Below are 24,277 nucleotides of genomic sequence, written 5' to 3' on the forward strand. Positions count from 1 at the left end.
ACAGGGGGACAGCGGCCACTGGCCAAGCTGGGGACACTGCATGGCCACGGCACCCTCTGTCCCCCCTGCCGGGGTGCCAGGGTGCCGGGGGTCCGGGCCGTGGCGGGCTCAGAGCAGGGTGATCTCGCTGGGTGGCAGCGTCTGCCTCTTCTCCCGGGCACCCAGCAGCCGCTCCATGTGCGCCGCCACCACGCGGCACAGCTCCAGGCCCTGCAGAGGGACACACCGATGGGCACTGGCCGTGCCACAGCTGTGAGAGCCCCAGCAGGGCCTCCCCATGCTGTCCCCAGGTGTCCCCGACCTGCTCCAGCTGCAGCTGGGTGATGCCCTGGGCCAGGAGGTCTCCCAGAGTGATCTCCACGTAAGGAGAGCTGGATCCGGCCGTCGGGCGCTGTGTCCGTGTGGACTGGATCTCATTCAGCGAGAACTTGGCCATGAGTTCCTGGGAGGGGACAGGGAGGTGGCCTGTGTGCCTTGGGAAACCCTTCAAGGGGACCAGGGACCCCAGTTTGGACAGGGCTCGGAGCAAACTCGTCTAGTGGAAGGTTGTCCCTGCCCACGGCCAGGGGATGGAACTGGATGAGCTTTAAGGTTTGCTCCAACCCGAGCCATTCCCTGGGTCCCACACGGCCCCACACCTACGTGGGTCTCCTTGCTGAGGAAGTTGAGGCCGTTCTGGTTGACGGCCAGGATACAGGGCGAAACGATGGCGTTGTTGCTGCAGCTCTGGATGTAGAAGAAGGACGAGCCAAACATGGGGTAGGCGCTCAGCAGCCCTGCAGGGCAGACGACGGGGTCTCATTGCCCACTGCCACCCCAGGGTGGCCTTGCACCCAGGAGCAGCCAAGGGAAAAAATGGGTGTCCCTGTCCTGCCAATCCATCCTGCCCTGCATGTGCAACACCCCAGGCTCTATGCAGGGACAACCAGCATCCCATCGCCATCATCATCACTCTCCAGGCATGACATCCTCATTAGCATCACATCCTCTCCCTGTGGCTGTCCCCTCACCCAGGAACTGTGCCCTGGCCTGGTGGGCGCTGAGTGCCTGGGCTTGCTGCACGTGCTGGGTCACCATCTGCAGCCAGGACTGCGGCTTCAGCAGGCGGAAGAGCTGCGGGGGGACGTAGTCCTGCATCTCCCTCCTGTGTGGGGAGCCCGAGGTCAGGGCCAGCACCCCCCAGTGGGTCCCCAACACACAGGACACGTGTTTCCCCCCTCAGATGCCCCGTGCCCTGCCGTACGCCGTGGGGAGGAGGTGGCGGTCCTTGGCTCGGTGCTGGAGGGCGGCCAGCTTGGCCACGTGTGGGAAGTGCTGCTCTCCCGGCCTCGCCGGTGGCAGGACGGTGAACAGCCCCTTGAGGTAGTCAGGCAGCACCTGGGAGGGGGACAGAGCACAGGGACACGGCTTGGGGACAGGGCACGCTCTGAGAGCGACAGGGAGGTGGCCCTGGGGGAGGCTGATGGGGTGGCCCGACCTGGTTGTAGTGGACGGTGACGTAGAGCTCGTTGTCGAACTTGAGGGGCTGGCCCCAGACCACGCGGCGGCACCAGAAGCTGTAGCTGCTGTCCCGGAGCTCGGTCTCTGCAGCCACGTCCAGGACGTATTCCCGGCGGGTCAGGGGCCGCACGCTCTGCCCTGTGCCACCCAGGAGACTGAGAGTGCCACCACACCACCCACGTGGCCGTCCCATCCCCGTCTGTCCCACCCCTGCCAGCTCCTCACCTCTGTCGGTTACCACAAAGAGGATGTATTCCTCCAGAGCCTCTGGGTTCTGCAGCCCCATCTCACAGCACAGCTCCTCAATCACATCCAGAGCCACCTGGGCACAGGGACAGGTGGCTGGGACACTGCCACGTCCCCCCGTTGTGCTCTGGGCCGCCAACTTGTCCTGCACTGAGGCTCATCCCAGCGATGAGCTGCTTTTCCCAAAGGATGAGGTCCCACAGCAGGGACAGCCAAAAGGTGCAGGCCCCCAAATCCACCCCCTCTGGGTGCCCACAGCTGAGATGTCGCCATAATATTCACCATAACCATAATTTTGGGGTGCACTGAGCCTCCTGTCCCCTCTGGCTCACCGAGCACGTCTTGATCTTGAGGTGCCTCTCGATGCCACCGGGCAGGAGGAAGAGCTGGCGCTTGGCGCTGCGTCCAGCCTGCACGGGAGGACACGCTGGGGTGCAGCAAGAACCCACAGGACACCCCAAATCCTGCAGCTATCCCTAAGGAACCCATTGGGATCATCCTGTCTCTTGCCCATCCTGTCCACCTGAACCATCATGCCCCCACTCCATATCCACAGAGCTCCATCCCACCACTGAGGACCCCTGAAGGCTCAGGGTACCCCAAAGTGGTGAAGAGCAGACCCTAAAAAGGGCTGTGCTCTCTTGGGAAGATCCCCAAAAAGGATCAGCTCCATTCCAGGGTGGTGTCTGAGGGAGATCCCAAGCCCACAGGGAGAACCTGACTCCATGTGAGTACCCAGAATTTCTGGGGGGAAATCTCAAGGTGACACCAGCCCTGTTCCACCCCACGAGCCCCTGGCCTCACCACCATGGCCTTGAGCTCCATGCTGCTGGGGAAGAGGCTGCGGCCACCGAACTGCAGGGTTTTCCTCAGGTTCTGCTCGCAGGCTTTGGCGATGCCTGGCAGGAGCAGGGACCGGGATGAAGGATGGGGCTGAGCTGCTCACTTAGAGCTCCTCCTGAGCTCTGTGACACCTGGGCTGTCCTTTCCCAGCTCCCTGGGGTGTGCACGGCCCCTACCGTGGAAAGGCAGCTCCGGGTGCCTGCTGGCATCCTGCAGGAAGGCCAGGAGGAAGGGCCGGAGCACCTCGGAGCACTTGTGGTAGGCAGCGAGGATGTAGAGCAGCCTCCAGCCCCTCTGGCAGCTGTCCCTGTGGGAACAGCCAGGGCTGATCCCCCAAGCACGGTGAGGGTGCCCACGGTGGCACAGGGATGAGGTCCCCAGGTGTCCCCCAGGCTGGAGCAGCTGGCCTGGCCAGGGCACAGGTGTCCCAGTGCCAGCCTCTGCTGTTCCACCTGGGTGGAGGGACTCACGGCTTGGAGCTGGTGTTGTTGGTGATCTGCTTGATGATCTGGCAGTACACCTCATCCCGCAGGACCTCGTGCGCTGCACACAGCTGGGGACAGGCACAGCTGCCACCTCTCTGCCACCCCTGCCCAGGCCACCCCCAGGGCTCATCCCCAGTGGTGGATTTACCTTGAGCACGGTGCAGACGATGTCCAGCTCTGTCTGCCCCCGCAGGGGATGGTCACCCATGAACTTCATCACAGCTGGGGACAACAAAGACACACGGTGACACAGGTCAGCATGTCCCTTCCCCAGGGACACACATCCTGGGCACACATGGAGCACTGGGACCTGAACTAAACTCCCCTAGGACACCCCATCTGCCCATCCCAGTCCAGCCCCACCCTCCTCCAAGGACGGGGCTGGGGATGGCCGAGGGACAGGGGGACAGGACACTCGTGCCCCTGCCTACCTTGGAAAGCCTCAGCAGCCAGTTTGTTGAGGCCACCATCCACAAATTCAATGAGTGACTCCTGAATGGGGATCTGGAGCAGGGGGACAGGACCAGCTCTGGACCCTGCTGGGACCTCAAAGGGTGACAGCAGGACAAGGCCACCCCAGAACTCCACCTCCCCATACCTTGGTGAACGTCAGCATCTCCAGCACACTTGGCAACTTCATCCCACGGGAGTCCCTGGCGAAGGGACAGGGGAGCAGGTGAGCACAGGTGTCCCCACCATGGCACAGCCCTGTCCCAGCTCTGGTCACTCACATGGTCCCACGCCGCGCTGCACGGAAATGCCGCTGGGCAAAGGCCAGCATGGGACAGGCACTGGTCACATCCCTAAGCTGCTCGTCACCATCTCCCTCCGGGCCCTCCACAAAGGTGGCACTGGATGGGGACACCTGGGGAACAGAGCAGTGGGCACTGGGGACAGCCAGCACTGGAGACAGCCCCGGGCCAGGACCTGTGGCAGTGTTTGAGGGTTCCAAGGACGAGGTAAGAGATGAGAACATTGACTCCATGTTTCAGAAGGCAATTATATTAATTCTATTCTATTCTATTCTATTCTATTCTATTCTGTTATGTTATGTTATGATGTTATGTTATGTTATGTTATGTTATGTTATGTTACGTTATGTTATGTTATGTTATATCATGTTATATTACATTACACTATATTATGTTGTATTATATATTATATTACATTCTCTTATATTATATATATATTATATGTTACATATGTTATATAATATAATGTATTCCCGGCAGGCCCCTGACCCACCGCTAATTATTTATACTATTTATATTATTTATATTATTTATATTATTTATATTATTTATATTATTGTATATCATATCATATTATAAGAAAATTATATACTGAAACTATGCTAAAGAAAGAGAAAGGTGACATCAGAAAGCTAGAAAAGAATTAATAATAAAATCTTGTCACTGCTCACAGCCTCGACGCAGCTGGACCTGTGATTGGTCATTAATTAAAAACAATTCACAGGCTGGGTAATCAACTCTCCAAATCACATTCCAAAGTAGCAGAACATGGAGAAGCTGAAGCTTCCCAGCTTGTCAGGAGCAAAGATCCCAGCGAAAGGATTTTTCAGGAGGCGGGGGCTGTGTGGCTGCAGGGTCTGTGCCAAGGACCCACCTCGGCTTTGCGGTCCAGCTCCTGGGCAGCAGCAGTGGAGGCCACGGCCACGGCCACGGCCGCTGACGCTGCCACCTTGCCCTGCTTGTCCCTGGGCTCCTCCTTCCTCTCCGCAGGCAGGTGCACGAAGTCGGGCGCCGCCACGGGCTGCACGTACTCGGCAGGGAAGAGCCCTGACCTGCCGTGGATGGCCCCAAACTTCCACCCTGTGCCAGACACACGGTGGGGATGGCCCTGGGCTGGCAGCCGTGGGGTCACCCCGAAAATTCTCTGCCTGATCCTTCCCACCTCGGCACCCCCAGCCCTTTTCAGGGATCTGGCTGGAAGCAGCTGCAGTTTGGCATCACTCAAGGGAAAGGTGCAGACCAGGGGCCACAAAGCCTGTCACCTGAGGGACATGGTGGCACCAGAGTGGGACCTGCAGGGGAGCATCTCCCTGCATCAGGTCAGTGCCAAAAAGGCCCCAAACCATCCTGCTGAGGGGTGACAGAGGCAGGACCCTGCCCCGTGCCCCAGACCCAGGAGGGCACACACCAGGGACACACACAGGGACACACACACACAGGGACAGTGTGGCACCCACCAAAATCCTGGGTGCCAGTCTTCAGCTCCTCCAGGTACATCACCTTCTTGCGGACCACGCAGCCATAGTATTGATCTGCAGGGACACCATGGGGACATCATGGGGTGTCACAGGATGCAAGACAAGCACACAGCCACCTCCAGGGCAGGGCTAGGCAGCAGTCTGCTGCCCTGTGTCCCCCATCAAAGGCATTTCCGCATGGGGGCTTTGGGGCTCCCTCACCTCTCTCAGGGTGCTCCAGTGACTGCAGGTGGATGATGTCCCCTTTGTGGAAGCTGAGCTGGCGCCTGTCCTCTGGGCTGTAGTTCCTCACGGCCACCACATACTGGGAGTCCTGGGCACAGGGGTTCTGGCACAGCCCATGCACGCAGGGACACCCACACCCCACCCAGCACAGGGACCTCCAGCACCCACAGCCTCAGCACCATTCCCCAAATCCAGCCATGGTCCCATTCACAGGATACCCCCCTCTGCCCACCCCAACCTCCCAAACACATGCACACAGGCAGGGTCTGACCCCCAGGACAAACCCACCCTGGCCCCAGGGCAGCCCCACCTTCCTGAGCTCTGTGATGAAGTGGTCCACCATGACCTTGACCTGGGGGGCTTTGGGGGAGAAGAGGATGAGCTTGTCTCCGCGCAGGTTGAACTCCAGCATGTTCCTGGATGGGGTGGTCACGAAGAGCACGTCGGGGTAGCTGGGGCAGGGCGAGGGGAGGCTGAGACACCCGGCATCTGTGGCACCCTCAGCACCCACCCCACCCTGGCCAGCCCTACCTGTAGGCCCTCAGCACCCGCAGCTGCTCCCCGGGCACGTTGGTGCCCTTCACCACCCGCAGCAGCTTGATGCCAGCGTGGGACACGGCCAGGATCTGCACACCCGTCCCCACGCTGCCCTGGGGGCCAGGACAGCGCCTCAGCCAGGGTCACAGTGACGCTGTGGGTCCGTGCTGAGCACAGCTGGGCCCTCACCGTGGCAGGGAAGAGGCGGGAGAAGTACACCTCGCAGCCATCCCGGGCCGCAGCAATGATCTCCCTCTTGACACTCTCGGTGGCCACGGGGCTGAAGGAGTCCAGCTTGTTCTCCGCTGTGGGGAGGGGGAAACACCTCCCGTGAGCTCCCCCTGCCTGGAGAGGATGTGGACAGAGCTCCCAGCAAAAGCAGGGATGCTCATGCCCTTCCCATGCCTGGCAGGACTGTGCTGCAGAGACAGATGTGTGTCCCCAGGCAGCTGGATGTGACCTGACACAACTTGTGATGTGGTGAAGCGCTAAATAACAGGGGGGTCGCTGCTTTTGGAGGCATAACCATCCAGGGCTAAGCAGAGCCAGTCCTGGCTTGGAGATAGACACCCAGGAGACGGGGACAGGCACAAGAGTGGCTGGGCGTGAGCCCCCAGGCAGGGAGCAGCAGCACACAGCGTTACCAAAGAGGGATTTCAGGCGGAGCCGCTCCTCGTGGCTGATCCGGATGCAGCTGTCAGACAGCACATCATTGAAGATCTGAGAAAGGGGGTGAGGAGCAGTGGGATTGTGTGAGGAGGAGCAAAAAACCCCCCAGCCCCAGTGTGCAACAGCCCCAGCGTGCAACAGCCCCAGCTCCTCCACAGCAGCTCAGGCTGGGGAAGGCAGGGTGGGCACAGTGGGATGAGTAAACCATCACCCCATTGCGGTGTACCCCATCTCCCAGGGGACCCCAGGGGGCTGCAGGGCCAGCTCGGTGCCTCACCTGCCGGAAGATGAGGTCCAGCAGCAGTGGGTGGTTGATGTTGTCCTTGGGGTAGAAAACCTGCCAGGAGAGAGAGCAGGGCTTGGTGTAAACCCCGTTATCCTTGGCACCAACCTGTCCCCAGGTGTCCCCACAATCCGTACCTCCTTCCTGATGAATATTTTCCAGGGCACGTTGTGGTAGGTGTAGAAGTCCTCGCTGCAGCTGCGGTGCAGCTGGGTCTGGACCTGCTGTGCCTCGGATGGGAGTTCCCGGGACACAAAGACTGCAAAGGGACAGAAAGCCTTAAAATCCCCAGGGGGAGCCACCAACAGCTGCCTCAGCTGGGGAAACTGAGGCACAGGGAGCAGCCCCCTGGCTGAGCTGGACACAGCAGTTATCCCAGCAGGCATCAGCTGTGCCACTGTTCCGCCTCAGTGCCACGGATGTGCCCAGCAATACCTGGGGGCTGTGGGGCTGCAGGACGTCCTGTGGGTGCTCGCAGCTGGTACCTGGCACTTGGCACCGGCTTCACCGCAGCCACCACCTCCTTGGGCCCCTGCGAGGCACAGAGGGGCTGTGGTCAGTGCCAGCGACACCCCAGCCTCGCCAGGGGGACACGGGGGCGGCCACATCCCTACCACAGCTGGTGGTGATGGCACCCGGGCTGCTGAGAGCTGCTCCTTCAGGATCTGCATGGCTTCCTCGTGGGGGTCCAGCTTCTTCCCAAAGAGCTTGCTGCCAGGACAGAATCCCACATCAGCTGAACCCCAGCACCAGGTGCAGCCCAGAATTCCCTGTACTGACACCACCTGCAGCCGCATCACTTGGGGCACCCCATCATCCCCTACACTCCATCATCCCCTGCACCCTGTTATTCCCTACACCCCAGCATCAGGACCAGCCCATGCAGGAGAAGCCCCGAGGTGTGGCTGGGGCCAGGTGAGCACCTGTGGGGCTGGGAGCTGCGCGGGGCGGGCTGGCACTGCCGGATGATGTTGCGGATGTCGTGCGTGGGCCGCGGGAAGTGCTCCGAGTTGAGGCGGGAATGGCGCACGGGCTCTCCCGGCCACCGCCGGCCCACGGCGGCTGCGGGGCCAAGCACAGAGCTCAGGGACCCTGCTCAGTGCCACCAGCCCCTGTGGTCACCTTGTTCCACCAGGACTCCTTACCGGCTTTCTGGGAGTAGGGCCGGGGCTGGGGGACATGGGCTGGCGTCCCCTCTGTCGCTCTGCCCTGCAGGGGACACGGTGCTGTCAACACCTGGCACCTCCAGCTGCTGCCACCCCCAGGGGCTGCCCCTGAAGCAGAGAAGAGGCTCGACCCCTCCCGGCCCCATGCACTGACCGAGGCTGCGGGTGGCTGGTTGGCATCTGCCCGGCGCTGTGGGGACGGCTCTGGCTCCGTGCCTGTGACAGCAAAGAGGAGGGCTCAGTCAGAGCTGTGGGGCTCTGGGTGCAGGGATGCTCCCCACACCAGGGAAACTGAGGCAGGGAGCTGGGAGGGGATGTGGGGGTGCTGGAGGTGCTCACCCCTCGGCTGACACGTCTCCGCTGGCACGGGAGGCTCGCTCCGGGTGCCATCAGTGCCACTGTGCCCCCCTCCCACGCCACCTCCTCCCTTCAGCCTCTGCGAGAGGATGGACGGCTTCTCCAGCTCCTGGGGGACAGGTGTGAGGGCACAGTGACCAAGTCACCTGCACCCCAAATGCCCTATACAGGGGGACACCCCTCTCACCCCATTGCTGTAGGAGAGCACGGGGTCAAAGAGACTGTCCAGGTACCGGTCCAGACCCTTCTGGCTGCGTGGCTCCCCAAATTCCCCATCTGAGAGGGGACAAGGCATGAAAACGGCATGGCAGGGCTTTGTCACAATACAGTGGGCTGTCACAATACAGGAGCTGGGGGGAACAATGCCCTACCGTGGGGGTGATACGCCTCCATGGAGGGCAGTGTGGGGGCTTTCACAGCTGGGGGAGGAGGCACTTCATCCAAATCAAATCCGTGTCCCAGCACCCTGCAGAGAGGGAGGATGCACTCATGGAGCACCCACTGGGTGCCAGGTTCCGCCTCAGGAGCCCCACCCACCCCTGGCACCCATCCAGCCCGGTGCCGAGGTCCCCCCAGCCCCACAGTGGGGCACCATCCCTGCCCGGGTACCTACGGCCGGCTGTCCCTGCTGTGGCTGTCGCTGCCATCCCACGCGATGAGGAAACAGGATTTCTGTCTGGGGAAGCCCCGCAGCAGCTCCAGGTCGGAGACAAGGTCCAGGACATAATCGTGTCCAGCCAGCTCAGCCCACTGGGCACCCGCCTTCATAGCCACAGACCAGCCACGCCAGCCCTCTGCCAGCCCTCTGCCAACAGCCAGACACGGGATGGGCACAGGCTCCACAGGGACACCCTGCCCATGAGCTGGGCATTCGGGCTCCCACATCCTGGGGACACCGAGGTGACACTGTGACCCGCAGGGTGGGTGGGTGCCGAGCCAGCACCTACCTGAGCTTCAGGACATCCCCTGCCAGGTCCTCTCCTGTGCTCCAGGAGTGGATGGGACAGGAGAATTGATCACCTGGGGAGGGATGGACGGTGAGCAAGTGCCACCAGCCCTCCCTGCCCATGGGGGCGGCCACCCTGGGACCATCCATGCCCAGCAGCCCGGTGCCCTCACCGTTGAAGCAGTGCAGGTCCAGGGCCATGCTGGCCTGGCGCCGGTTCGCCGTCCACTCCAGCAGCGACGGGGGGAAGGTGCGGGCGGCGGCGGCGCCCAGCTGCGAGCGCGCCATGGCCTGCATCAGCTTGCGCTGGCACACCGGCTTGTAGCCAGCGAAGGCGTAGTCAGACACGAACCTGAGGGCAAGGGAGGCTGCTGCAGGAGGGTCGTGTGTGCCAGGATGGCACAGGGGACCACAGCTCTGTTCGCAGAGAGCAGCAGGCACAACTTTCCCAAGGATTTTTCCTGGGGAAGGCAGAGAAAGCTCAGAGAAGAAAACAATTTTTATCTCTATTCACTGCTCCTGTTGTTTGGCACATGTGGAATGTGTTATGGAGATTGTTTACCCAAAGTGATTTGTTAATTGGACACTGGTGAAGGTTGTTTTGATTCCTTGACCAGTCAGATCCACGTGTGTCATGACTGTCTGGAGACAGTCACAGGTTTTTCTTTACTATTCTTTAGTATAGTTCTAGTATAGTATTAGTGTAACATAGTATAGCTTAATAAAGCATTTGTTCAGCTTTCTGAGTCACTGGAGTCTCAGCACATCATTCCCCTCATGGGGGATTGCCTGTTTCTACAGAGAGATTAAGAGCATCCCTGGAGGGATCTTGGCAGCATCCTGGGCACGTGTGCCAGGCTGGCCCAAGGCATCTTGGAGGGATCTCAGAGCATCTCTAGTGCAACTTGGCCAGAATCGCTGGCTACATGTGCCAGGCTGGCCCTGGGGAACCTAGAGGGATGTGGGCACATATGCCAGCTTGGCCAGGGGGATCCTGAAGGGACCTCAGAGCATTCCCAACAGGAGCTGCCCATGTGTGCCAGGCTGGCCCAAGCAATTGTGGAGGAACCAGCTGGGGTGTAGGCAGCACCCTCAGCCACAGGTGCCAGGAGAGCCCTGCAAAGCCCCAGCAGTGTTCCCAGGAATGAGGGGCCGTTCCCAAGGGTCCCAGCCATGCCCATGCCCATGCCCAGCCAGAGCCCATGCCCAGCTCACTTGAGCAGGTACTTGTCGAAGGCGGCGGACGGGGGGAAGGCGCTCAGGCAGGTGGCCAGCAGCAGCCAGCCCCTCTCCTCGTTGTTGACGTTGGTGTTCCTCCACACCTGGTTGGCAGCTTGTGCCAGGAGTTCGTCCCGCAGCCCTGGCACCGACAGCCCCTTCTGCACGATGTAGTTGCCAAAAAGGGTCTCCTGAGAGCCGCCCAGCCCCGGGTCCCCCATGAACCGCAGGATCTGCCACAGCGACAGCCAGGTGCTCCCTCTGAGCCCAGCCCAGGGCGGGCAGGGGGCTGTGGGGATGGAGCCCGTGCCACCCCACCTACCAGCTGGAAGAGGCTGAGAGCCTCGTGGCACAGCTCCTCATCCAGCCGGGTGAGGGGGGCTTTCAGTGGGGCCGTCAGCATCCCAAAGGCAGGTTCCTGCGGTGACACCCGCACCCATGGCTACCTGGGGACGGCCTCAGGCCACGAGGGGCTGGCCCCACGGTGCTGAGCATGCTGTTGGTGCTGGGTGGAGCCTGTGGGGCTGCCAAAGGGCTGGGGGAAAGGATGGGGGCAGCAAAGTCCTGGGAGTGGGGCAGGGAGGGGCTCAGGCTGTGCTGGCAGCACCAGAGATGGGTGGTGAGGCACTGGCACACATTGCCCACAAAAGCTGTGGCTGCCCCATCCTTGGAAACGTTCAAGGCCAGGTTGGACAGGGCTTGCAGCCACCTGGGATAGTGGAAGGTGTCCCTGCCCGTGGCAGGGGGTGGAACTGGATGGTCTTTAAGTCCCTCCCAACCCAAATCGTTCTGTGGTTCTGTGGTTCCATGGCAACACCTTGGCAAGGCTGGGAGCCTTATCCAGCCCCGGTGCTGTCATTCAGGATGCCGGGGACTGGGAAACACGGGGCAAAAACAGGGATGAGGAAGAGGAATGAGGCAAAGTGTCGGTGTTTGGGGCCGGGGTCCGGGAGCAAAGCGACCTGGTCTCCCGCCCCAGCGTTCCGGATCCGCCCCGCGTCGGGCGTCCAGGAGGGCTCAGCGGGTCTGTCTCTGTCCGATAACCTCAGCAGGGTCCCCCCGGCCTCTGGAGACGACAGGAACCCACGGGGAGGGACGGAGGTGGCAGCCAGCTCCCCACAGCACCACAGCCACCCCGGATCCAGCCTGGCTTGCTACCGTGGCATCCCCGGGGTGGGAGCCGGGGCAGAGCCCGGTGGGACAGCGCGGGGATCCACCCTGAACCTCGCTGCTCCGCCACGGCCGGGGGGGCGCCAGGGACTCCCCAAAAGCTGTCTGCCCGTCGGGAAAAGCGCCCCGCTCCGGGCCGCGGCGCCCACCTTACCTGGAAGTGGCCCCGCACGTACTTGGCCATGGGGTAATCGTTGATGTCGAGCGGGAGGGTGAGCTGGGGGTCGGGCTGCAGCGCCGGCGGCGGCACCAGCACCACGCAGCCGGCGTTCACCTCCCGGGCGGCTGCGGCACAGCGGGAAGGGTCGGCACGGCCGTCGGGGGGGGAACGAGGGGCTGGGAGCGATGGCAGTGCGGGACCCGCTCACCTGCAGCGGCCTCCAGCAGCCCCATCAGCTCGGCCGGGATCTCCAGGTGCGTGACATCCACCACCTCCCTCCGCGTCAGCTCCTGCCGCAGCAGCACAGGGACGGGACACTTGACGTGCTGGTTCCTGCCCCAGCACCCATGGGTGCCATGGCCACGAGTGCAGGGATGGGCAGGACAGCACAGCGACACGGGCTGCACAGGTGTGCTCCCACCAGGGCTGCACATCTTTACCTGCTTCCTCCTCTCCCTCTCCTCCTCGGCCCGCCTGCGAGCATCCTCCTTCCTCTGCAAGCAGAGCAGCTATGCTGAGTCCCACTGAGGGGAGACCCTGAGGCATCACGGCACCCTGGGTTGCCATTGCCCCCTCCCCAATATCAGCAGGGTTTTCACCCCAAAAACGCACTGCCCACTCCCAATGGGACACAGAGGAGTTGTAGGGTGGCACATGGTGGGGGCTCACAGTCTGGGGGTGCCACTGTGTTCTCTCCAGACTGAACATGCAGCAGGGTGGCAGCAGGTGCCCTGGACCCCCTGGGATGTGACAGACCCCACCTCACCTTGAGGTACCTCCGGCGGTTCACGTAGATGTGCACCAGCGACCTGAACTTGATGAGCGTGTGCCGCATGCGCCGGTACCGCTGCCTGCAGGAGGGCACTCGTCACCCTCTGCCACCCATCACCCTCTGCCACCCGTCACCCTCTGCCACGCACCCACGGCCACCCGCCACCCCCAGGGACCCCCACCTGGCCAGGTATCCCCGCGCGCGGCTCTGCAGGAGCACGATCTTGCGGCGCAGGGAGCGGAAGCGCCGCTTGATGAAGAAGGTGCGGGCGTAGCGCTGGAGCGTGAGCGCGGCCAGGTGATGGGCACGGCACCGCTTGCTCTCCAGAGCCTGGTACAGCTGCTCCTTCAGGAAGAGCTGGGAGCAGGGGTGAGGCTGTGAACTCCCCGCCGTGGCCAACACCCCCAGGGCAGCCCCAGAGCCAAGCCCCCTCGCGGGACAACACCTTGGTGACACCGACGTAGTACATGCTGGGGTTAACGGGGCACAGGCTCCTCAGCATCTCCACGCAGTTGGGGCCATTGGGAATGACATTGGACCACATATCAACAAGGCAGCGGTACCTGGGTGAGCCCATGACACTGTCACCACACAGGGCCCCGCTGGGACACCACCACCCTCGCTGTGGTGACAAACACTGCACCTGGAGATGCAGCTTCTCCCAGAGCTGTGTATTAACACCAGGGGTTCCCAGCTCCCACTGTGAGTGAACCCCAGCCCAAACACTGCCGCCAAAGAACCCACAAGCTCTGTGGTGTCCCCTGGCTGGGATGGCAGTGCCCAGCCTGCACCCCCCGACAGGGCACCTGTCGATGAAGACGATGAAGGGGATGCGGACGGGGTAGCCCTCCTTGCGGATGCGGATGGTCTCCAGGATCCCCGAGTACCGCAGCTGGGTCCTGACCACGTCAGGCTCGAAGAGCCCCGGCTCCTGGGGTGGGGATGGGGAGAGGCATCAGCAACTGCATGGGCAAACCCCACCTACCCTGTGCCCACACACTGCCAGTGCCAGCGGGGCCGGCAGCACAGGCACCAGCAGCTCTCACCTTCTTGTTGTTGGGTTTGATGCAGCGCACAAAGAACGGGTTGCACCTGTGACAGAGAGACCCTGTCAGCCACTGGGAGCAGGGGACAAAGCCAGCCCAGGCACCTCGGGCTCAGGTCCATCTCCCAACAGCCCAGAGGATGGCCTCGCTGCCCACCCTGCCCACACTGACCTCTCCATCCTCTCCACCAGCTCCAGGAGCGACTGCTGGAACCGCGCGGCCACGGTGGGAGCCTTGTAGCGTCGTGTCCTGGTGCTGCTCCTCCTCATGAGGCTCCTCTGCCGCGCCAGCACCTGGGCGTGCCCGAAGAACAGGTTGGCCACCACCTTGGGGACACAGGAAAGGTCAGAGAGGAGGAAGGTGGCCAGGATGGTGCAGCTCTCCCACATCCTCTTCAGCCTGGCTGCTCCTTTTTTGCCCAACCCTAACTGTGGCTGGATTGCCTGCATAGGGATGGGGATGAGGACATGGATAATGCAGAGCACAGGAGCAGCCCATGTGCCTGTTTGTGCCCAATGCTTGAGGGGTTAAAGCCCAGAGGATCCCATGGGTGGAGCCAGAGGCATCCTCTGCTTCTGGTCCCCCTGGGCTTCACTGGCCTTGGGGACGTGCTTGGGGACATGGAAAGGGATGTATGGAAGGGGGCTGCTGGTGCCCGGTGTCACTGCAGAGCCAGCACCAGGCAGGGCCCTACCTTGGTCCTGCTGCTGAGGAACAGGTCCAGCACATCCTGACGAACCTGGTCATAGTTTTTATCCAAAAACTTGTGAACCTGGCAAATAGCAAAACCTCATGGTGAGCAGCCTGGCAGGATGACAGGGTGAGGAAAGGAGCTCCAGGACCCCAGCCAGACTCCCAGAGATGCATTTCCCTCCTTGGTGCAGGATCAGCCTCCTCTTTAACCTCCCTTTACATCCCACTGTCACACACCTGGTAGGTCACCTTCCCTGCGTAGTGCTTGATGGTGAACTCGGGCAGTGGCATCTTGGGCTTTGTGTAGAGCGGGTTTGTCCCGTGGTGATAGTGACACTTCTGGAGGAACGTGTGGTCAGTGGCCTGGGAAGGGACACAGCAGTGACACACAGCAGATTCAGCAGCACGTTGGAGCTAGGTGGTCTCCAAAGTCCTTTCCAACCCAAACCATTCTGTGATTCCATGATATTTCAATGATTCTTTGGGCTTATCCAGTCTGGAGGAACCTGGGGGTTTTCTCAGGTTGTCTAGAACAGCCAGGAGAAGAGCAGCCCTGGGCCATGGTGATTCCCTAACCACAGTGACCTCCCAGTGCTGGCTGCACCTCACCACCAGGCAGCCCCTGACCTGGGGGAAGCAGCTCTGGTCATCCAGGATCCGGAGGATGCCGTAGGGTTTTTGGGAGATGAGGTCAATGCAGGGCTGGTTGTCGCTGAAGGGGATCTCCTTCCACTCGATCTGCTCCCGGATATACTCCTCCTGCAGGGTGGGCACCAGGTCAGCCCTGTGCCCCCAGCCCAGCACTGGGGCAGAGCCCAGCACTGCCCACCAGCCCCACCTGCTCCTCCTGGAACACAATCCTGTTGAAGAAGAACTGCAGGTACTCGTTGGCGTAGTTGATGCACAGCTGCTCAAAGCTGTTGAAGGTGAGGTCCTGCAAGAAGGAAGATCCATGGAGCCTGGCAGGATGGAGCTGGGACTGAGCCAGGATGGAGGTGGGATGACTCCTGCTCACCTCGAAGCCGTAGATGTCCAGGATGGCGATGGAGAGGGCCTCCTGCCGTGGGTACACCAGCTTGTTGATGCGGTCCGTGAGCCAGCCGAAGAGCAGGGAGTAGAGGGTCTTGGCAATGGCATCCCTGGGAAAGGGGAGAGATGAGCAGAGTGCTGGAGCTCTGGAATGGCACCAGTGTATTCCACTGCCACAGTCAGCACCCACCACAGCATCAGCTTTAATCACCACAGGGTCTAATTCATACTGGGGGACCTCATCATCCCCTTTCCCAGCTGGCATTTCACTTCCCATGTCATCCCTGGGGCGCAGTGCCCCTTCCCTCTACCTGGCATCCACGGCGCTTTCCACAGTCAGAGGGGTAAAAATCTTCTCCCGCTGCGTTTCCTGGTTGGGAAATGGCACGGTGGGGTTGCAGCATCATCAGCCCAGGTGGTCCCCAGGGGCCAGAGACCCCCTCCCAGAGACCCCCTGCACTCACCGTCACCTTGAAGGTGATGGCTTTCTGCAGCCCCTCAGGGGACACCTGCAGCAGCTCAGCCACCGTCCGGATCTCGGTGGCGCTCACCACCATGGCGACCTCCTGGCAGTCAGTCTGCAGGACACAGCGATGCCCTGGCATTGGCAATGCCCCCTTTGCCACACCCCAAATCACACCCCAGGAGCACGGCTTGGCCCAGCCTGGGCTACCTCGTATTTCTCAAAGTAGACGTTGCCCAGGTGCAGGACGGAGGAGAGGATGCGGAAGATGCTGTTCTGCTCATCCACGCTGAAGTTCAGCACCTCCATGGTGTTGAGCAGCCGGCGGAAATCCTCAGCGTCGTCCTTGCCAGGAATCTCACAGTTCCCACCCTGGCACAGCCATCTCAGTCCATCAGTGGGTCAGCACCCAGCACGGGGCGTCACCCTGCCCTGAGCATCCTCCTCATCCCCACATTGAGGGCTCAGGAGCCCACCAGCCCCCCAGAATCAGGCCGTGGAGGGGCTGGGGAGGGCACAGTACCTGGTTCAGGTAGTAGTAGGTCTCGGCGCCCTGCAGGAAGTAGCGCTGCCGCTGCTGGGACGGCAGCCCTGCCAGCATCTCGTAGAAGATGTGGTAGTTGCGCTCGCTCTGGGCCTGGAGAGCAGAGGGCAGAGCTGGGGAGGGGCTGGCAGAGGGGGCAGAGGGGCGGGCAGAGCTCAGGACCCCCTCACCACACACCTGGAACACCACGCGGGACTTCTCCAGCAGGTACTGCGAGGTTATGGCACCGCAGATCAAACCACTGCAGGGAGAGCGGGCACCAGGCTGGCAACCTCGGTGTGGGCAGGGCTGGGGCCCCCCAATGCACCCACCTGTGCCCCAGTGCCCCCCAACAAAATGGGGGGTCAGTGCTGCTCCCGAGATTCCCCCCAGCAGGGGTGGGTGGGCAGGGAGAGGTGTCTGCACCTGGCTGTGATATCGGGCACCCCCTGTCAGGATCAGTGGGGCCGAGAGAGGATGGGATGGGATATGAGGACAGGGATGGGCACTGGGAATGGTAAAGGTGGCAGCCAGGTCACAGCATCCCTACCCCTACCCCAGCCACCTGTCCCCAGGTGCCACCACCTTTCCAACACCAGGTTTGTCCCAAAACCATCCCTATGTGTCCTCCCAGAGCCAAGGGACAAGGGGCTGGCTTGGGCTGGACACCCCTGGGGCAGCAGGGGACACGGGGTGGGAGCAGCCACTCACAGGTTACTCAGCATTACTTACTCCTCCAGGAAGATTTCCACAAATTTCCCAAACCTGCTGGAATTGTCATTCCTCACGGTTTTGGCGTTGCCGAAGGATTCCAGCAGAGGGGTCGCCTCCAGGATCTGCCGTGGTGAGGGGGAGAGCTGGGGGGTGAGCCTGGGCACTCGACACACCACGGGGCATCTCCACGGCTAGGGCCCCCCTTTGGCACCCTGCCACCCTCCCTGCCACCCTCCCTGCCACCCCATGCTCCACGCACACACCCGAGGGTGCCCAAATTCGAGGTGTGCACCACAGCCAGGTTAAATGAGGCTGTGAGAGAGCACAAAGACTTTGTCTGTGTGCATGCACTGATTTCCTGCTGTCCCTCCCCCCTTTCCCCATGGATGCCACCACGATTCTCTGCCACCACGATTTCCCAGCCCACGTGTCCCCTCGGTACCTCTATCTGCCATGGTCCAGGTGGAAGCGTTGGGACAAGGAGAGAGCAGCAGAGCCGTGAGGAGGGAGGGAGGGATGGAACAGAGGGATAAGGACAATGGGGACATGGGGACCCAGGGATGTCCCCAGGGCAGCAGCCTCCCTACCTGTGGGGCAGCACTGCGTTTCTGGCTGACGGCTGCCAGGTAGCTCAGGATCAGCTTGGTGGCTTCGGTCTTCCCTGAGCCGCTCTCCCCACTGAGACACAGAACAGGGACATGGTTGGGGGCATCACCAGGCAGGGGTGCCCACGCCAAACCTCCCTAAATCGATGGGGCTGAGCCAGGCTGGTGGCATTGACCCAGCAATTAGGGTGGTGTTGACTGGGGACAGTCTTGTCCCACCTGATGACGATACACTGGTTGTGTTTGGCATCCATCACTTTGGAGTAGGCGACGTTCGCGATGGCAAAGAGGTGCCTGGGGTGGGGAGAAACAGGGGGGGGTGTGGTGCCAGCCTGGCTCAGCACAGGGACCCCCAAAGTGCCCCGAGCATCCTCATGCACAGACACAGCTGCTCCAGCACCCAGTGACCCAGGGTCTGCTGCAGGAGCCGAGGGTGGGAGTGACCCCATCCCCACAGGGTGTTTGGGGACAGCCTGGTACTCACAGAAGGAGAATGGAGGGTGGGAGTGACCCCATCCCCACAGGGTGTTTGGGGACAGCCTGGTACTCACAGTGGGGAATGGAGGGTGGGAGTGACCCCATCCCCACAGGGTGTTTGGGGACAGCCTGGTACTCACAGAAGGAGAATGGAGGGTGGGAGTGACCCCATCCCCACAGGGTGTTTGGGGACAGCCTGGTACTCACAGTGGGGAATGGAGGGTGGGAGTGACCCCATCCCCACAGGGTGTTTGGGGACAGCCTGGTACTCACGGTGGGTTTTCACCCAGGGCTCTGCCTTCGTACTGCTGCACCTGCTCCTTGCCGTAGATGTTGTAGAGCCGGTAGGGGTTCACCGACACCAGGATGCTGCCAATGTAGGTCTGCCAGAGAGAGAGTGTGGGGCTGTGAGCCCTCGGAGGGGGGAGACTCCCCAAATCCCCACCCCACAGTCCCTGGGGGGTGCTGTGTCCCCTGAGCTTACGTAGATGAGCTGGCGCTCGAACCGTGTCCGGATGTTGCTCAGCACTGCAGCCTCCTGCAGGTCCCTGGTGTGGAGCAGAGGCTGAATTAGGGGGTGACAGAGGGACAGGGAGGTGACAGAGGGACTCTGCTGTGCCCAGAGTGTCCTCAGCATCTCCAGGCCCAGGAGGCTGATGCAGAGCTCGTGTTGGGATCAGATAGGGTGGGATAGCAGGGTCAGGGGTATGGGGTTGGGGGCTGCAGCCCCATTGTCCCCCACAGCACTGAGTCACGGCGTAGGGGACAGGGACACTCACTCCAGCTGGGTCATGTCCTCCAGCCCGTCCTCCTCCTTTGGCTCCTGGTACCGCACGATGGGCAGGCTGCACAGGGACTGCATCTGCATGGGACAAACACCCCATCATGGCAGGGATGTGCCAGCACCCTCAGGTGTCCCACCCAGCCACCACGACCACCCCAAAACACCACCTGTGACTCCACACCAGGAGACACATAGTCAGCGATGGCAGAAACCCCAAGAAAACACCCCACAGCCCCAAAAGCAGTCCCCCAGCAAGAGCACAGTGTGTCAGCTGAGAGCAGCAGTGCTGGAACACAGAAATGTGAGGCCACCAAGGCCATCCTGGGGCTGGTCCCAGGAAAACCCGCTCCTGGGAATCCCGGTCCTGCTCACCGTGGGCATCACCCTCAGTGCAGGTGATGGAAGGGGCTGGGGCTGCTCCCCCGGCCACGTGCAGGGGTGACACAGGACAGGTGTCCCAGGACAGGTGTCACACGGCAGCCTGGCTGGCCCCCGGCCAGGGGGTGGGCAGGAAAGCGGACACCCCGCCGGGTCACCGTGCCACCTGCACCTGTCCCCGCGGATCGGATCGGGTCTCTGCATTTCCATACGCCAGAATCAAGTGTCCCCAAAGGGGCCGCTCGTGGGGGGACACACAACCGGTGACGATCCCCTCTTGCAGCCTGCTCCCCACGGGGGGACCCCCGCCAGCACCCAGACCACCCCCAGCCATTTACCCCACCCTGGGCACTGCAAACCCCTTCATGCACAGGAGAGCCATCGGGCCCCCTTAACTCGCTCCCTGCCCCGGGTTCCAGCTGCCAGCTCACCCCCGGCTCCATCCATCCCCCGAGGGGCTCCCCGCGGGCGTTACCTTGCTGCGCCAGGGCTGCTTGCTGCCCAGGTACCCCTCAGCCCAGGGGTGCCGCTCCCTCCAGCCGCCCGCCGGCGGGCGCTGGCACAGGTACCGGGCGATGTCGGCTCCCCACTGGCCTGCCCAGCGCCGGCCGCGCTGCGTGGGCTGCCGGGCCAGGCCCTGCTCGGCCGTCCAGGGGTCGGGCATCTCCCGCACCCGCACGACGTGCTGCGTGGACCAGTGCTGCTTGTACATGCGGGACGCGCGCCGCAAGGAGCCCAACCTCTGCACCTGCGGCGTCACCACCGCGTAGCGCCCCGCGCCCTCCTCCGCGGCCGCCCCGTCCTCCAAGGGCTCCGGGGCACGGGGGCCGTGCCGGGACACGGCCGGAGAGCCGGGGGCTCGCCCGTGCGGGGGCGGGAAAGCGGCGCGGCGGGGCGGGGAGGGGCTCCGGTTGCCGCGGGGGCTGGAGGGGAGCCCGGGGCGCCCGACGTCCGCCCAGCCCCGGCGGCCCGGGGGTGGGCTCGGAGAGCGGCGGGTGCTGCCGTCCCGCCGGGACGGGCTCCGGGGCAACGGGGGAGAGCGAGTGGAGGGAAGGCGACTGGGTGGAGAGGATGAGGGGGTTTTGTTGGGGGATATGCTCTTTACGAGCAGCGAAGCCAGGGACTGCGCCACGGAGCGCCCCTTGGAGAGGCTGCGGCCCCCCGCTTCAGCAGATGGCCTCGCTGGGGGGGAGTGGGGGGCCATCCCCGCGAGGGGCTGCCCGATGCGCTGGATGAAGCTTTTGGGGGTGCTGGGAGCGGGGCTGGGCGGAGGGGGCACCCCGGAGGGACCCCGCCACGGGGGCAGCTCCTCGTCCCACGAGGGGCCGAGGCGGCGGCTGCCGGGGCGGGACGATGGGGCCAGGAAGGGGCTCCTCTGCAGCGGCTTCACCGCCTTGGTGGGGGGCTCGGGGAGCCGGGGCCAGGCCTGCGGGAGCGGCAGCCCGGGGGGGCTGCTCCGCCGCGATGACAGAGACCGCCCCGGGACCCCGGGCCCGCCCAGGCGCCTCCCCGCCGGGCCCGGGGAGCGGGGGGCGGGCGGGGCGGGGGGCTCGGGGCCGAAGCGGCGGATGCTGGAGCCGAGGGAGGGCGAGCGCCGCGGCCCCTCGCCCCGCGTGCTGCCGGGGCGCGGGCGGACGGGCGGCGGCGATGGGGAGCGCCCGGGGTTGGCGAAGGGGTTCCGGAGCGACGGGGACCGCGCGGCCCCCGGCTGCCCCCAGGGCCCCCCCGGTGGGGAGGAGTCCCCCAGAGCGGCGCTCTCCATCCCCGGCAGCCTGTAGCTGGAGCGCCTGTGGGAGAGCTGGGGGGTGCGGGACCCCCGGAACGCCCCGGCCCCTCGCGGCGAGCGGCTGGCAGGGATCGAGAGCGATCGCTGCAGGAACTGCCCCAGGGGGCTCCCGCACGCCCGCGCTGCCGAAACCGGGCGGGCCGGGGATGCCGCGGGGCCCGGGGATGACGGCGGCGGCGGCGGCTCGTACTCGTCGTAGTCGTCCTCGTCACGGGCGGCGGGAAGGTGCGGGGACGGCGGGAGGGGCACGTCCAGGCGGTCCCTGCCGAAAAGCTTGACCTGGGGTCGGGGGAAGAGCCTGAATTTCCTGTTGAGGGAGAGCTTGGAGGAGAGCGTCTGCCGCATGCCCCGCAGCGAGGAGGCGCTCAGGAAAGAAAAGGGATACTCCTTCTCCTCTTCCTCCTCTTCTTCCCACTCCTCGGGCTCCTCGCCCTCCGCGATCTCCTCCAGGCCCAGCGCGTAGGGGTTGCAGGAGGATTGGGCGTGCGGCGCCCACCCCCCCTCGCTGTACTGGATGCGATGCTCGGGGTAGTCGCCCCCAGCGTACCCCCCGGCAAAGGCCTCCCCAAAGTCCTCGTAGGGGTCCCCCCTGTAGCCGAAGGGCCCCACTGCCTCCTCACCGTACTCCGGGTCGCTGCTGTACGGGTCATAGAGGCCATGGGGAGACCCAGCACCGAACGTTCCCTCATCCTCGAGCTCTGAGTCGCCGTAGGGGTGCCCTGGCTGGTCTCCATCCTCCCAAAACCCCCCGTAGTAGTCGTACTCCTCCTCTGTGTCGTAGCCAGGGTAGTCAGGGTAGGTCGGCCCCATGTCCTCGAAGCCGTACCCTGCTGGGTAAGCTGGGTTCTGCATGTAGCCATCCTCCTCCTCGGAGTAGTTGTGCCGCGGGCTGTAGGCTCCATCCTCCTCCCCGTTGTAGCCGTCCCACCGGTTGTAGGCTCCATCCTCCTCGGGGTACCCATGGTGAGGGCTGTAGGCTCCATCCTCCCCCTTGGGCTGACTGCGCCAGGGCCCGTAGGCTCCATCTTCCTTCCTGGCATAACTCCGGCGGGAGCCATAGCCTCCATCCTGCTTGCCATAGGCTCCATCCTCCTTGCCGTAGCCTCGCCGGCGGCCGAAGGCCCCGCTCTCCTCCTCGGCCCAGCCGTAGCGCGGCGCGGGCGGCTCGGAGCGCTGGGAGCGCCGCCGGCTCGGCCGCCTCGCCATGCTGCCCTGCCGCGGAGTGCCGGGCTGCCCGACGCCGCCAGGGATCCGCTTCATGTTGGCGCGGTGCCTGAGGATCTCATCTTCCGCGGGGAACGGCAGCTTCTTGGCACCGATACGGGACAGCCAGGCCGTGTCCGTGGCCCGGCCGCCCCCCACCAGCCGCCCCCGCCGGGACAGCACCTTCCTGGCCAGCCAGCCCGTGGCGGCGGCCGCCTTGCTCAGCACCTGAGCCCGGGGCTTGAATTTCCTTTCCGGGCGCCGGCGGAAGAGCAGCGAGTTGTGCTCGGGCTCCTGCTCGCCCCGCCGCATCAGCACGAAGGATGGCCTCGATGGTGACTCCTTCTTGGCCTCCTCCTTGGCCGCCTCCTCCTCCTTCCTCTTCTTGCCCACCTGCTTGAAGCGCATCATCAGGTTGGAGGTGGACTTGAGCACTGCCTTGTTCTTCTTTTTCTTCCTCTTCTTGGTGCTGTGCTTATGCAGCCCCCAGAAGAAGCGGGACGTGTTCTTGAACTGCCCCTTCTTGGGCCGGCGCAGCCCCAGGTTCTTGAAGCCCATGAAGAGCTTGGAGGTGCTGCGGAGGCTCCGCTTTGCCCGGGCCTTCGGGGGTGCTGCCGCCTCCTCCTCGGCTGGGCTGGCTTCCACAGCATCTTTGGGCTCGCCCTTGGCCTCTGCACCCTTGGCCCCTTTCTTCTTCTTGTCGGTTGCCAGCCCCATCATCAGCTTGGAGGGGCCCTTCGTGTTCTTCTTGGCTGTTGCAGCACTGCTCTCACCCTCCTCTTCCTCAGTCTCCTTCTTCCCACGGCCCAGTTTCTTTCCCACTCCTACCTTGGGCAACCCCTTCTTCTCCTTCCCCTTCCCCTTCTTGGGCTCCTCTGCAACCACCTCCTCCTCATCTTTCTCCTTTTCCACCTCCTTTTCCTCTTCCTTCTCCTCCTTTTCTTCCTTCTCCTCCTTTTCTTCCTTCTCCTCCTCCACCACCTCCGTCCCCTCGCTCTCCTCTGCCTTCAGCAGCTCCGCATCCGAGCCATCCTCCGACTCGTTGGGATCCTCCTTCTTGCCTTTCTTCCCTTTCCCTTTGCCCGCCTTCCCTTTGGGCTCCCCCTTTTTGCCGGCCATCCCGGCGGCGGCGGCCGCTCATGCTCCGGCCCCGGCGGGGCGCGGGGAGGGGATGATGCCCGGTGCGGGCAGGATGCTGCTCCCGGCACCGCGGCCGGCTCGGGTATTTACCTGTGCCCGGGTTTGGCGAGGCACATGCCCGTGCGTGGCTGCCGGTGCCCGCCCGCTTGGCATGGCGCTGGGGCGGCGGGAGCGGCCCCGGGCAGCCCGGCGGAGCTGCTCCTGCCTCCCGCGCACCCCGGTGCCTGGGATCCGGCTGTAACCCAAGCGCCAGGCTCGCGGGGCCATGAATAATGTAAGGGATGCACCACGCCAGCCCCGAGACTTTTCCGAAGGAGCAGGGAAGGGTCCTTGCTGCTGGAGCATCCTCCCAAGGGAGCGCCGCAGGGACAGCGCCGTTACCCCAAAACGGGACCCTGGCACCTCCCCACGCCTCGGGGCTTCCTCTGCCCCTCCCTGAGGCATCAGCCCCTTCCTCCGGGCAGCACGGAGAGGACGGAGCCCGGGGATCCGGGAAGGGATCCGTGAAGGCAAACGGCGGCACCGAGAGAGAGGTGACAATTCTGCAGAGCCCAAGGCAGCACCGGGAACACACCCAAGGGGAGCCCAACACAAAACCAAATTCCACAGCCCTGCTGGGAAGCACCGAG

The 24,277-nt window shown here is 63.4% G+C and overlaps 1 protein-coding gene across 1 annotated transcript; it reads right to left on the reverse strand.

Annotated features, from left to right (window-relative positions):
- Nucleotides 1-108: 108 nt before the first annotated feature.
- Nucleotides 109-23,093, reverse strand: MYO15A (myosin XVA). The gene is made up of 64 exons (XM_059484659.1): nucleotides 19,995-23,093; nucleotides 19,137-19,219; nucleotides 18,842-18,905; nucleotides 18,631-18,740; nucleotides 18,100-18,174; nucleotides 17,863-17,953; nucleotides 17,718-17,723; nucleotides 17,294-17,397; nucleotides 16,760-16,823; nucleotides 16,562-16,675; nucleotides 16,249-16,410; nucleotides 16,040-16,153; nucleotides 15,887-15,945; nucleotides 15,562-15,685; nucleotides 15,385-15,480; nucleotides 15,174-15,305; nucleotides 14,784-14,909; nucleotides 14,548-14,625; nucleotides 14,025-14,179; nucleotides 13,854-13,899; nucleotides 13,614-13,738; nucleotides 13,253-13,370; nucleotides 12,989-13,164; nucleotides 12,802-12,886; nucleotides 12,476-12,529; nucleotides 12,244-12,325; nucleotides 12,030-12,160; nucleotides 11,028-11,123; nucleotides 10,703-10,938; nucleotides 9,661-9,839; nucleotides 9,489-9,561; nucleotides 9,155-9,346; nucleotides 8,913-9,007; nucleotides 8,729-8,817; nucleotides 8,524-8,650; nucleotides 8,339-8,400; nucleotides 8,164-8,227; nucleotides 7,942-8,080; nucleotides 7,639-7,729; nucleotides 7,454-7,550; nucleotides 7,156-7,277; nucleotides 7,013-7,072; nucleotides 6,711-6,786; nucleotides 6,256-6,371; nucleotides 6,061-6,179; nucleotides 5,840-5,981; nucleotides 5,506-5,617; nucleotides 5,284-5,358; nucleotides 4,701-4,906; nucleotides 3,806-3,939; nucleotides 3,673-3,727; nucleotides 3,506-3,578; nucleotides 3,223-3,296; nucleotides 3,060-3,142; nucleotides 2,766-2,896; nucleotides 2,551-2,645; nucleotides 2,079-2,156; nucleotides 1,726-1,822; nucleotides 1,478-1,638; nucleotides 1,244-1,377; nucleotides 1,011-1,144; nucleotides 643-776; nucleotides 302-442; nucleotides 109-210 (listed from the first exon to the last, which is right to left on the reverse strand). The coding sequence occupies exons 1-64, from the start codon at nucleotides 23,064-23,066 to the stop codon at nucleotides 109-111; spliced, it is 9,840 nt and encodes a 3,279-aa protein (XP_059340642.1). The 5' UTR covers nucleotides 23,067-23,093.
- Nucleotides 23,094-24,277: the final 1,184 nt, after the last annotated feature.

The sequence above is a fragment of the Ammospiza nelsoni genome, chromosome 17, assembly GCF_027579445.1.
Source record: "Ammospiza nelsoni isolate bAmmNel1 chromosome 17, bAmmNel1.pri, whole genome shotgun sequence".
NCBI classification, from domain to species: Eukaryota; Metazoa; Chordata; class Aves; order Passeriformes; family Passerellidae; genus Ammospiza; species Ammospiza nelsoni.

What these genes read in the sequence shown, in the direction of transcription:
- MYO15A (XM_059484659.1), bottom strand. Translation starts at nt 23,066, where the DNA reads ATGGGCTTCAAGAACCTGGGGCTGCGCCGGCCCAAGAAGGGGCAGTTC. An exon ending in TCAAGATCAAGACGTGCTCG is followed by an intron (nt 1,823 to 2,078) that starts GTGAGCCAGAGG and finishes CCCTGTGCCCAG; the next exon opens with GTGGCTCTGGATGTGATTGA. An exon ending in CGCCACCTCCTCCCCACGGC is followed by an intron (nt 1,145 to 1,243) that starts GTACGGCAGGGC and finishes CTCCCCACACAG; the next exon opens with GAGGGAGATGCAGGACTACG.